A 13,092-nucleotide genomic window follows, 5' to 3' on the forward strand; every position below is an offset into this window, starting at 1 on the left:
ACAAGCCCACCGGACCAAGCGGAGCCCCGAGCCGCCATTAGGGACCCTCCTCCGCTCTCTGCCTGGTCGAGGACAGCGAGCGAGATCCCCCTCCCGTGTGCCATCATCCCTACCGACAGCCGGTGACATGGGCTCCCCGTAACACGGAGGTGGTGGAGGGTAGAGGCGGGCGGGCGGGCGGTGGGAGGGGGGTGGGGGGAGAAGACAGCCGAGCAGCAAGAGGGAGAAGCAGAGGCTGAAAGACGGTAACCGGGACCACCATCACCGCTACTACTACCACAGCCAGCACCGACACTGCTGCCGCCGCCGCCGCCTTCGCTGCTGCCGCTGCCGCCCTGGGTGCCCCCCGCCACCGCGATGGGAACTCCGCATCAGTCGCTCCAACCGCCGCTTTGTCCGTGGGCCATGTCGTGATCCGTGGACTCCGCCAGCGGGTTTTCTATCCGTGATCCCGACCGAGGCGAGGAGGAGGAGGAGGAAGAGGAGGGAGGGAGGGAGGAGAGGAAGGTGGTGGTGGTGGGGAAGATGTTCGCCTCGGTGGGCCCTCGGGGCGGCCCGCGCCCACCCGTCGCCCCGGCCATCCCGGAACCGGACCTGAGCCATCTGACAGAGGATGAGAGGAAGATCATCATGGCTGTGCTGGCTCGGCAACGGGAGGAGGAGGCGAAGGAGGAGGCCATGTTAAAGTAAGAGGGAGAGATAGAGTGAGAGAGAGAGAGAGAGAGAGAGAAGAAACAGAGTGTGTGAATGTGTTGTGTATGTATGTGTATGTGTATGTGTGTGTGTGTGTGTGTGTGTGTGTGTGTGTGTGTGTGTGTGAGAGAGCGAGAGAGAGAGAGAGAGAGAGAGAGAGAGAGAGAGAGAGAGAGAGAGAGAAAGAGAGAGAGACTGGGCCTGAAGTCCATCCACCTCCATCACTCCTATGGATCAAATGTTTCAGCATCGGGACTTCTTCTCCACTCCAATGTACCTGATCATGCGTGTGTGTGTGGGGTTGTGTGTGTACGTGTGTACATCCTGCTGGTCCCTCCACTCAGAACTCACCTGCTCACAAACCCATACAGGCAGCAGCTCTGTGCATGGGGCCAAATTAGATCAAGTTCACGTCTTGTTTGCAGATTCTCACATGCTCCTGTGAGACTCTGTGAGCGCACGGCGGGTCAGGGTTAAGTTGCTCAGGAGGGAGGAAGAGGAGGATTGTGGGAGGATGAAGGTGTGTCACCATTCCCAAAATCGACAGCATCCCACTCCACTCAGATGGAAAAATAACAACTTCCTCATCTTAGCTGGTCTCCATAATGTCATCACGAGCGTTCACGCCGATGAGTCAAGCGGAGAGGGTTTGGACTTGGCCTGAAATATTTCATTGATAGATGCAGCAGCAAGAGAACTGCAGGAGGCTTGCTCGTGCTCGGCTTTGAGAATAGTAAAAGTAAAACCCTCCCTGTTGGCTTTCATCTGTGCAGCATCCATCTCAACAGCTGCTGTTTGCAGCTCAGGGGTGCGGTTGAGCCTTCCCCAGCCTTATGCACTGTATGTAGGCCAGTGCTCCTGCAACAGACATCACAGAGGCGGTTATAGAACCAGTGGGCCTATAACAGCATAGAAAAAAAGGTGCCTGTGTAATGTCATTTTGAATCAGGAGTGACTTAGATTCACTGTGTGCATCCACCCCTGCCTCATCCATATCACCACTGTACAGGCATGGAGAAACGTGTCCCCAACCAGATTTATTTGTCGCCACGATCGGCAACGGAAACCAGCCCACGTCCACCCCGCTCCCCTCCACGACCACAAAAATGCACAAAGTTGAAACGAATGCCTCTATCACGTTCTCTGCCTGGCCCGCATGGAGCTGGGTGCATAGATTGGCCGCGAGAAAGATAGCACGACCCACCTAAGCAAGGCACTCTTCGAGCTTTACGTCCCTGTTCTATTTTAAGCACTCTGCGCGGACTGATAGCCCAGCACTGGAACGGAATATTGATTCGTTGCATCTAAAGAAGGAAATGTCCAATATATATAACTCCAACTCTAAGTGGCTGTGCATCATTTTCAGTAATGTATTAGATAGAGGCTGTGGATTCAGTCGTGTCATGCTGAAGCGTCTGCAGCCGAGGCAGGCTGTCAGCACATATATGTCCTAGCATACTGGCTTCAGCACTGTTTCCTCTCATCACTGTTTGGATGGAGACTGCCACAGCAAACCTGTGTGCATGTATGTGTGTGTACGTGTGTGTCTTTTCGATTGGGTCTGCACTGAAAAGCTGCACTGGTTGACTAATGCATGGTGAGTGTACTTGCAGTAGAGTAGTGTGGGTTGTAATGCAGCGAGGTAGAAAATACTCTCATCTCATGAGCAGTTTAAGATATATACTCACCATCAGTTTCCTTGCTATCGCAGCATATACAATCACAGTATATGTATGTACAGTATACCCTGAGGATGTATAGCTATAGCAACAATGAAGTAAGTGTAGATACACAATGGCATCCAGTCAGTTATTATCAAAGGGCAAATTGTTACATGATAAGAATGAGTAATATTGACAAGCAGTAGATGATAGTTATTAATAACTCAAATTGTAAAAAGGAAAAGTAAAAGCAGTGATGAGCATTCCCTCACTGTACTACGAACATCAAAATTCACTCTTGAGCTGTAACAATTGCCACAAATACCCAAAGCAAACACAAACAGCGATTCTCTTAACCAGTTGGAGGGTCGTCCATACTGCATCGAAACCAGAGGCTCATGGGAAGTGAACTCCTGCATCTTATTGCAATCACTTCACCTACATGGAAAGCATAGAGAAGGGCTAAATGTATGTAGCCTTACTCTCTGCAGGTATAGTTGAATGATGTGTAAGTGATGATGTGTATTTGATTTCACTTAGAGCTACTACTGTATGTGTGAGTGCCCCTTGGAGATAGAAACATGCTAAACTTAAAGGTTCAAAATGAATAGACATGATAGACCTATAACATGTATATATATATATATATATGCACTGGGAGAACTTAAGACCACATCCATACAACTCTGTGCACATAAACATCTTGGTTCCATATCAGGCCTAATAACATGCCTGAAAATGAATATCCTGTGACTGCTCATGTACGTTGGGAATGCGTGTGCTGGTATGGTACACCGGAATTGGTTGAATAGTAGCTTGTCTCCTACACATGTGAGCAGTTGTATCGTTGTAAAATACAGAATTTTACTACACAACCGCTGCGGCTACATCATGACTGAAAATACCTAATCAGTGTGAGTGTGTGAGTGTCAGAAATGTTTTGATTACACTGGCATTTCTTTGATTTGAAGCCTGTGTTGATGCTGGTACCAATAATGTGGTTCGAATCGATTGACCCAGACCATTCTGATACGTTGTATGTATTGGAATATATTTGATCAGTTTTATCAGTGTCCGACGTGTGTTGGCCTCCAGTCATTTAAACTGTGTGATCCTTTACAGTTATGCATGTAACTCTATTACTAACACAGGAAATGCGATTTAGATTTTTTTTACTTCTGCTGCATTAAGATGTTATAAAAGTGAAACACTGAAAGACATGTGAGGAGAACACACACCTAATTTTAAGTTGAAACTGGTGGAGGTGAAACATGCCTCTTTCACCACTGTCAGTGCAACAGGAAATCTTTCGTACGTATCCTTGAGGTTCAAAGAGATATCACACTAATGTGCCAACAGTGTCTTATAACGAGAGGGGTATCACCAGTATTGACGATAAAAAAGACATGTTCTGTTGATACAGCGTGGGCGTTGGCGGGGAACTCTCTCTCTCTCTCTCTCTCTCTCTGTGATCAGGCTGATCAGAGCTCACTGTTCATGTTTATGGATGAAGGTGGCTGAGGCTAATTAGCCATACGTCCTTTAATATGAACTCTCTTATTACTCATTAGAATTAGTTGTATCCAAGCCTGAAAGGTTAGCGTAGAATATATATATAGCGTTAACTGAACTAACTAAAACAAACACAAAACTTGAGGTTTTACAAGGAGTGACTAATGCAGATATTTGAAAAACATTTGCAGTAATGCAGCTGATATTTACATTTTCACTCACTGAGGAAGAATTTAGGCAAGTCTTTGAAGACACTTTGTGAAAGTTACAGGAATGGCCTAGGACTTCCCTGTCCATTAAAGGAGGAGTTACTGATTCTGGGGAGGGACTGGAGATATTTGAAAACAAACATACCCCTCCCATAATTGCTCCTTTAGAAGCTCCACCCCCCACATTCATGCTCGAGCATTGCCACGGTAACGGTTTGTATTTATAAAGAGCATTTTCTAGGCTTGATGAACACTCAAAGCGCTTCACAGGACAGTTTTTAGACATTCACCATTCACTCACACATTCATACAGTGCATCTATGGGACCTTTTCTATGAGGGGCAATTCAGGGTTCAGTATCTTGCCCAAGGACACCGGCAAATGGATGCTGTACCCCCTCAGCCACAGTTGCCCCCACTGAACCACTGATCTCAATGAGTTGGAATTCGCCTCCACCAACATAAACATCATCTGCAGACAAAATAAATTGTCAGTATTTACACAAACTACACATTCAACAACCTGATTCTGCCAGTGTGCGTCTGTCTATTGTGAAAGTAACATTTCCAGTGGCTAACAGTGGCTTAAGCGGTGTATGTTATCTGAGACCTCTTTTCTGGTAGTCCTCCCATCCCTTAATCGTAGACGACAGAGGAATGAAAACATTATCTCGTTTTGAGATCTAACATCTGGTTTCATTAAAAATCGCTCTAAGAAAGAGGATAAGCGTACTGGTAGCTATACTGTTCATGATCGAGACCCCATCACTGCCCTGTCCACTAGTATGAATATCCTTGTTGCTGATTGGTTGGGAAAGAAAGACAGCTTACTTTCTTCTCCAAGCACAGAGTTTTTTTTAAACCAGAGGTGATAGCAGAATTTAACAAAAAGTGTATTAAATAATATGCTTACCTAGGTCCAGTATGAAGGATTTAAGAAGATATATTGGCAGAAATAGAATTACTTTTCAATTGTGTAAAAACACCTGAGACTGTTTGAACACTGGCTCTTTAGAGCCTCGATGTTACCTAAAGGCCACCATCGGTTTTCCTAAATGCTTAGGAGGGGAGGATGAGGTATTTATGTCATTGAAACTGCAATCGAACCTCTTACAGTTAATTGTTCACCGCAAAAGGGTAATATAAAAGTATATAAATTAACTCAATGGCACAGAAAACTTGTTCTTGACCTGTTTGTGCTAATAGTAATTTTTAATTTGGTGTTTTTCAGAGAAGAAAAGCCTATCCAAGCAAGAACGGTGAACCTGGTCGGGCAGAAGAAACCTCTACAGCAAAATGATGTCCGGTGAGTGGCACCAATATTATTCAACCCCGGACTGGACTTAAAATTAGTTTGAGACAGGCTTAATATTTGATTTTGAATCACTATAACGCCACTTCACCCCAGTGGACGACAACAACCTCTCAGTGGCAGGCAGTCTCACATTGATGCTTTGTTGTGAACACTTTTTCACACATTGGATGAGTCAACAGTATAAAAGATAAACCTGCTTTCTGGTGTTTTTCAAGCATGACTCAAGACATGATTATGCAATTTGTGTGATAATCTAAGTGGGATGATGCTGGTCAGACACTTCATTTTGATTGTTCATTTATATTTAGGCTTCATGTGGTGCCACTGAAAATGAAACATTTCAGTAAGCCTTCTTTACTTTCTGAGTGACTGTGTGTTCTGTTAAAGCCACACACAAAGCCCAGCTTCAGTCTTGGATCGTCAATGCTCAGTACCAGTGTCTAAGGTGAAGATGGACAGAAGGAGGCCTGTGCATATCCTGTTGAGTCATTTGAAACACACTGATGTTGTTGTCTTCCTCCACCATGGCTGCTCTCAGATGCGTCTCACAGTTTGCTCAGCTGACTGTCTGGATGAATGACTTCCATCGCAGATATGTGTGTGTGTATGTGTGTGTGTGAATGTGTGTGTGTGTGTGTGTGTGTATGCGCGTATGACATGTCTTATGTCAACTTCTCCTTGATATCTGGAATCTCACATGAGCTTTGGAAAAGAGATGAGCAACACATGATTTATTGTGATTTATTATTAGAAATGCTAATCAGCAGCCAGCTTTATTTGCCAAGGAGACTCAGACTTGGTTACTGTGCTTGTCGCACATGTATTAAAGGTCTGAATGACACAGAGATGTTTGTCACCAGATCCTTGTGAGATCGGGGTGCTGGAAGCTTGTGGTTACTCACAGAACCTGGTGGCAATGATTCAGCCGCAGAGCACATTAAAAGCTAGCCAAATGTTTTCTAGGCACGACTTCATTTTTTTTTAACTGGAAACGTTTTTCAATCCCTCCATCTTTTTCTCCACATTTTACTAGAGTAAGACTTCTTCCGATAAAACTACGAACTGTGTTGTGCAACTTTTAACTATAGGCCAACTAATTTAACGTCATCGTGATTCTGAGAAAAGCTTTTTCCTCACATTGTGCTGGACAGAAGATGTTGTAACTCTGAGACTTGTCTCTGTGGCATCTCCGTAACAGTAATGGCTCAAGACTTTGTTACAGGATACTTTTTGAAATAAAAAGCATTAAAACTGTCCTTTCTTAGCGACCTTAAGGTAACTCTATATCATCATTATATCATAAACGTGACTGCTGTGAGGTCAAAGTAAACTTTAAATGTCAATTTACAAGAGGGGAAATATCTTTGCTTCTATGTTCTTCTAAACCTTCCGATCATTGCCAGCTTGCTAACTAACGTCCCAAAGAGAATGCAGGTGGTTAGAGTTTCTCTGGAATAATGTTTCATCTCATTTCCAATTAGTGGAGATTGGATGCTTGATGGGTTGGTCAAGAGTGATTCCTTATAATGGCTCTGCTCAGTCATCATCTTTCCTTTACCACAGTGTGTGTGTGTGTGAGTGTGTGTGTCTCTGTGTGTGTGATTGTAAACTCTGGTTATTTGATCAGTGGTCGTTAATAGAGACTTGAATAGCCAACATTACTTGAAATTAACTGTCATTTTTACTCCTTGATGTTATATGAGCATTTCCATGCCATCAGATCATTTATGCATTGAAATGCTAGCTTCATTCATTTCTGTTTGCTGTGACGCCTGTGGCCTGTACTGTCTTTTTTTTCTGCCACACAATGATCAGAGGATAATGCTTGTTTTTTGCTTTATCTGTGTGCTCTGTGTTTGTTTGTGTGTGTGTGTGTGTGTGTGTGTGTGTGTGTGTGTGTGTGTGTGTGTGCGTGCGTGTGTGTGTGTGTGTGTGTGTGTTGGATCCGACTGTGAGGTGGGATTACCAAGTAAGTCAGCTGGAGCACATCTGACTCTCCGAGGAATCCCACAATATGGCCCCACGTTTATAGCATTATACAATATAAATATAAAAATACTGTTTCACCCTTATTTGCCAACTACCCATATATGTATATATATAGTATATATATATATATATATATATATTACATATTTTTTACACAAAGGTGCTGCATGTGTGTGAAAAGGTGAATGTGGTTTGAGTGGCCGATAGAACTAGAAAAGCATTATATAAATACACTACATTTACCATTTAGATTCCATGAGTGAAGCTATGTGCACGGTTGGTAATTCCCGGAATTGCATGGAAAGTATTTATATTGGTCAACCTATTGCTACTAATAAATAAATATTGCTAGGTCAATGTCTTTGCTTGCGTCTATTGCAGCCCCACTTAACCTCTGTTGACATGGATGACATTGCATCAGTCAAAACACACTGGATCTCTAAGGCTACATCTACTCTGATCTCTGTCCACACAAGCGTTTTGGCTCCGTATCAGTTTTATTCCCTGTCCATCCTAACACGCCTGAAAACACATATCACGTTACCACCCATGTACACTGGGCATGTGCGTGTTGGCGCACTCAAGAAGCATTCAGTTGGTACTTGAGAATTGGGCTCGAATAATAGCTCTTATGTCTCCTACACATGTAAACGGTTGTTCATTGTAAAATAGAGAATTGAACTGCCCCGGAAAGGGGTCATGTGGTAGAAGCCGGACGAATCAACATAGGGTACATAATGTCTGAAAAGATTTTATCAGCAAGCACTTGTGAGCTCTTCCTCAAACCCCGCCCCCCGTTCTTATGTGAATGAAGCCTAAAGGCCGAATTATAGTCCTGCGACTGCAACCGCGGAAGGCCACGCTGCTGCATCGACGGCCTCGTTTTGGTTTATGCTTAACTAACGTGCTGCGCGTGTTGCAACGCAATTCACCACCAGAACACTAGGCGGAGTAACGTTTTTTTCTAAGACAAAACACACAAAGAAGAGACTCTTTATTTACATCGCCACTCCAGCTCTACATAGCCTATTTCTGGCGGACAAATCGGCCAGTCAGTGACGAGTTATACAAGTGGTCATACTTTCGGATCTCTTCTGCCAAAAGCTCATCTATTTGGTCCATATTCGTTCTTCTAAATCGCGTCGCTTTGTCGTGTAGTTAGAAAAATTGGCGGACGCACGCAAGCCGCCAGAGGGCACAAGAGGGGCGTGTTGTGTGTCTTGCATGCATGCGTGCGTGCGTGCAACCCGACTATAATTCGGCCTTGAAGGCCCGCTTATTTACAAAATGTCTGGCCTCTTTGTTTATTTAAGAGCAGTGACAAGTGTTACTAAGTGGATCGTGTTATAGTTGGAACTGATAGATGTTGAAAAGCAATTACAATTGCTCTGGATAGGCTACACGTCTACGTGTAGGCTATGGCGTTGCTTGGACGCAGAAGGCTGAATTGGGCTTAAGTTCATGTTATGTTTATTAGTCAAGTGTATTTGCGTTGCAGTGCTGCATGGAGCTTTTCTCCTTTAATTCTAAACTTTAGTCTTTCCTGCTAAAGATGATGTAACATATGTGTGCCATGTTAGTAGGCTTTCACTGTATCAATAGAAAATGTACAGATTGTTGTCATAAATTGCAACTTGTGAGATTTGGGAATGGATTCATTTATATGTTTTCAGTTATACTTCACCTCCTTTGCCGACTGGTCATACCTGGTGCATCACCTTTTACATACGTAGGATATGTTGCTCCACCCCATGCCTCTGTAATGGCAACATGGCTGCACTGCAGTGTAACATGTTTACACTTCACATCTCTGAATGTGATTGGCCAGCTGTCCCTTGATAGCAGGGTACCATGGCGATGGCCCAGCCACCCTGTAGTAACCTCGGTGAGCCCTGGGATTGGCGAGGAGTCATTTCCTCACTTCCTTTAGGGATTGGCTGTTATCCTGGTCTTCCCATGTGTCTCTGCTCCAGCAGGGACTGGGTAGGGACATGACACACTCATACATTTCTGCATGATGAGAGTTTCGTCTCTATTGGGTAAGACAGAGGGCAGGCCTCATACATTATGTTTAGAATTTTTTACGAATGGGTTTTCTCATAGGGTTGTCGAATGAAAATACATTCCTAGGCATTTGCTTAAGGCCTATTGATTGGACCAGAAATTAAACTTATTGTAGTATTCTTAAAATGTGCTGTGTATGTTAAACAATTACTCATACACAAACTAATGTAATTTCAACAAGGTTTACATCAACACAATATATTATCAATACAAATGATGATAGTATTTTCATTATTGATCAAAGGTTGACAACTTGCACATTAAGTGCAGTCTTCCAACCCAAATGTCAGAGTAGGTACAAAATATCAGTGTTGGCTACGGTGGATGTTAGCATTTGTTAGCTATAGCCACAGATGACATAAGACCAATTTATGCTTCTCCGTTTTGACGGACACGGACAGATAGGACCGCCTTCTTTGCCGTGGAACCTTCTCTCCGGGCTCCACAGAGAGCTTTTCGTGCAGCTCTAATTTTCCAACTACAAGTCGGCATGGCGGAGAGCCTACGGAAAGCACTTGGCTGTGATTGGTCCGCTAACGACAGCATTTCGGAACAACATCATTTCCGGACCTCAAACTTCCTGTTTCATTTCCTATATCAAAATAAACCCAAACACAACTACGATTCTACAATTAATTTGACAAGTGTGTTAAGCCAGCGGAGTTGTCCGGCTGAAGCTGGCTGGTTAGAGCCCTGACGGCATGTGTGTACGGTCACATACGGTTATAACAAACTTTCATAACGGCGCTAGCGTCCTAGCCACCATGCTAACTGCAGTGGTAACTGTGCAAAAACATGCCGTCACGACTTTAATTCCACGGCTGTCATGAGACTGTTTCTCAAACACCGACAGGTTAAAAGCAAGCACTTGGTATTAGTTAGAATCGGGAGTCCCTGCTGACTGTGTGTGTGGGGGGGAAGTTAGCTGCTTCTCTGTAGCTTCAAGTAGTGGAATTAGCAACGCAGTTCGGAAACAAGACCAGAGAACCGCTGCGTTAAGAAACGATAACATAACCATTATGACCCGCTGGGTGTCACTTTATTTTATTGAGTTGCCATCGTACACTGTGTGTGTGAAAAGCCTGGAGCAGGTAAATAATGAACGTGGACTTCTTCTGAGAAATCATGATTTAAGCTTCTCTAAGCTCGATTTCCGTCGCGCCACCTACTGTTCTGGCACCCAATTGTTTTCAGCAACAGAGAACTATAAATCCAAAAGTGCCCGTCCGATCCGTCCGTCCCTCCGTCTGTAACGGACTCGGAGAAGCCTACATTGGCCACAGGCCCTCAGCTGTTACAGCCCCCACCTGCCTGCTGCTCCTCCAGCCATGTTTTTACAACACACAACAAATGCTGCACTTGCTGCATCTGAATCTTGGAGACTTGCTGACTTTGGTTGATGCTGGATGGTATCAACCAAATCATCACGGTAATTTTGGTAATTAAATGATTATTTGACACAAATAGCCATCAGGAATTTTTGTACGGTGTAAACTGAAAAAAATGTTGTTTCATCCCTAAATTCTACCTATTAAACTTAATCTTCCACCATGTCTATACAAAGACTATTTTATGGGGTATTTCCAGTTACAAGAATTTGGTTGAACGATCTGAGTCAAGAAAGTGAGCACTCAGGTGATCATATATGATTTGACCACACCCACAGATTCAAAAACTGATTTGAACCAAGGGATCCTCTTCAACTGCAGCCCTGTGTCCTGACAGGTGCGTCTCATGAGCCACAACCACCAGTGGCCCCTTCACATTACAAATCTATAACAATATTTTGACATTTTAGCAGATGTCACGATTTAAATGATGTAATTTCTTTGAAGAAGCAGGGGAGACTTCTCCTAACGTCCACCCTCAGACTGTGCTCTGTACAGTATGTGTGGGTACATGGCCATTTGTGAATATGAACTAGGTGTGTGAATTTTGATTGTTGGTGTGGAGGAGTGTTTGTGTATTTGTGTGTGTGTATACATGCTGTGTGCCTGTGTGTATACATGCTGTGTATATGTGTGCTTGTGTATGGCATTGCCAGGCCATATGGAACACTGTCTGGGGAGCACACTACCCACTTAGCTCTGCTGTTGGCTCTGGTGCTCTCTCCATCTGCCCCCCCCCCCCCCCCCCCCCTCTCTCTCTCTCTCTCTCTCTCTCTCTCTCTCTCTCTCGTCCTTCATCTTTTTTCCAGGCAATTCTTTTTTTTAATTAGTTTGACTTTAGTCTTATCTTTGTTTTTTCTTTCTCCAAGTTTATCCACCTCTTTCTCTCTCTCAGTCTACACTATATCCTTTACTTGCTAATCCAAAAATAGTACTCCTAAGTTATTTGTCCAATTGCTAGTGTCTGTGTGTGTGTTATGTTATTGTGCACTTAAACAATAACTTTTCCAGCACTCTCATTCTCACACCTTCTCTTTCGTTCTGTGCTAAATGTAAAATACCATCCCACAGCCACTGTGCTCTTGAATGTGCCCTCACCTGAGTTTGACCAACACATCAGAGCTTGTGAACGCTCCTCCTATGGGCTATACACTGTCATGGCCCCACTTATCTTAAGGCCATGGTGAGATTCTGGAGCCAATAATCAATGACATGACCTGTGGGGGGGCTGTTTTAACCAGGATCAATCTTAGTATATTTCACTTGGTGTCAGAATTATTTCTGCCTGAAGCTATTGAAGGAATGATGCAATTATGTAAACTTTATATTGATGTAATCTAAAAATAGGATTCTTAATTCTGAATTAATGGAAAAAAAGTTTTTTTGGACACAAAGGATGAGAGCACAAGCAAAGTTGTATATGTTTCCTGATTTGTGTCACAAATGTGAGTGAAAGCAGTTGAGCCATTAAAATATATTGGAGAAATGTCTGAATATAATATTGACCGATATCTAATACAAGAATAGGTTTATAATAAATGTGAGAAGGCATAACCCTCTATGGACATTCACCAAAACCCTTGTCCTTATGATTCTTGCTAGACAGAGACAGTAGTGATAATAAGATAATCAATAATTAAATTATATTCAAGGACATAGAAACACAAAAGAAAGAAAGACAGAAAAAGAGTGAGAAGTGGAGAAAGAGCGAGGATAAGGAATGAGTGGGCAGAGAAGCCATCATGAAAGGATATAAAGTGAAAGAGGAGGATAGGGGAAGGTGAGAAAAGAGGAGGACAAAACGAGGAGAAGAGAGAAAATTGGAGGAGAGGGTTAAGATCAGATTCTGTGCATATTGTGCTGTTAAGTATTAAGTGTCAGTTTTGGTGTGAATCATCTCTTCCTCTGTTGATAATTCCTCCCAAAATAAAAAATGTGTTGCTTCTTTTATTTTACAACCAAAAGCTCCAAACTCAATGATTAAAATAAAAAACAAAATCTCTAGGTGCAAAATACATTAGAGCTGTCCGGGGGCAGAAACTGTTAATATTACTTATCTCTATTCTACATATTCTCAAAACTGGAAGGGAATACAAGCGAGTGTGTCATAAGGAAATGATGGAAGGAGGGATGGGTGGAGGGAGTGTGGGGGAAGTGAGAGTGCACCCGAGCAGCTCAGCATGGTGACTCCTCTGACGGAAGTGAAGGGAGGGGAAAGGATGGAGGAGGAACAACAGCGGTTGGCACAGAGAGAGGAAATCA

The 13,092-nt window shown here is 43.5% G+C and overlaps 1 protein-coding gene across 2 annotated transcripts in view; it reads left to right on the plus strand.

Annotated features, from left to right (window-relative positions):
* Positions 1–226: 226 nt before the first annotated feature.
* Positions 227–13,092, plus strand: part of LOC133966424 (regulating synaptic membrane exocytosis protein 1-like) — an 89,147-nt gene continuing 76,281 nt past the window's right edge. For both annotated transcript variants that reach the window (XM_062401350.1, XM_062401351.1), the window contains exons 1-2: positions 227–686; positions 5,306–5,380. In XM_062401350.1, the coding sequence (XP_062257334.1) occupies positions 526–686; positions 5,306–5,380 (236 nt within the window). In that variant the 5' untranslated portion in view covers positions 227–525. The remainder of the gene's footprint in view (positions 687–5,305; positions 5,381–13,092) is intronic.

The sequence above is a fragment of the Platichthys flesus genome, chromosome 12 (assembly GCF_949316205.1).
Source record: "Platichthys flesus chromosome 12, fPlaFle2.1, whole genome shotgun sequence".
In the NCBI taxonomy this organism is placed as follows: domain Eukaryota; kingdom Metazoa; phylum Chordata; class Actinopteri; order Pleuronectiformes; family Pleuronectidae; genus Platichthys; species Platichthys flesus.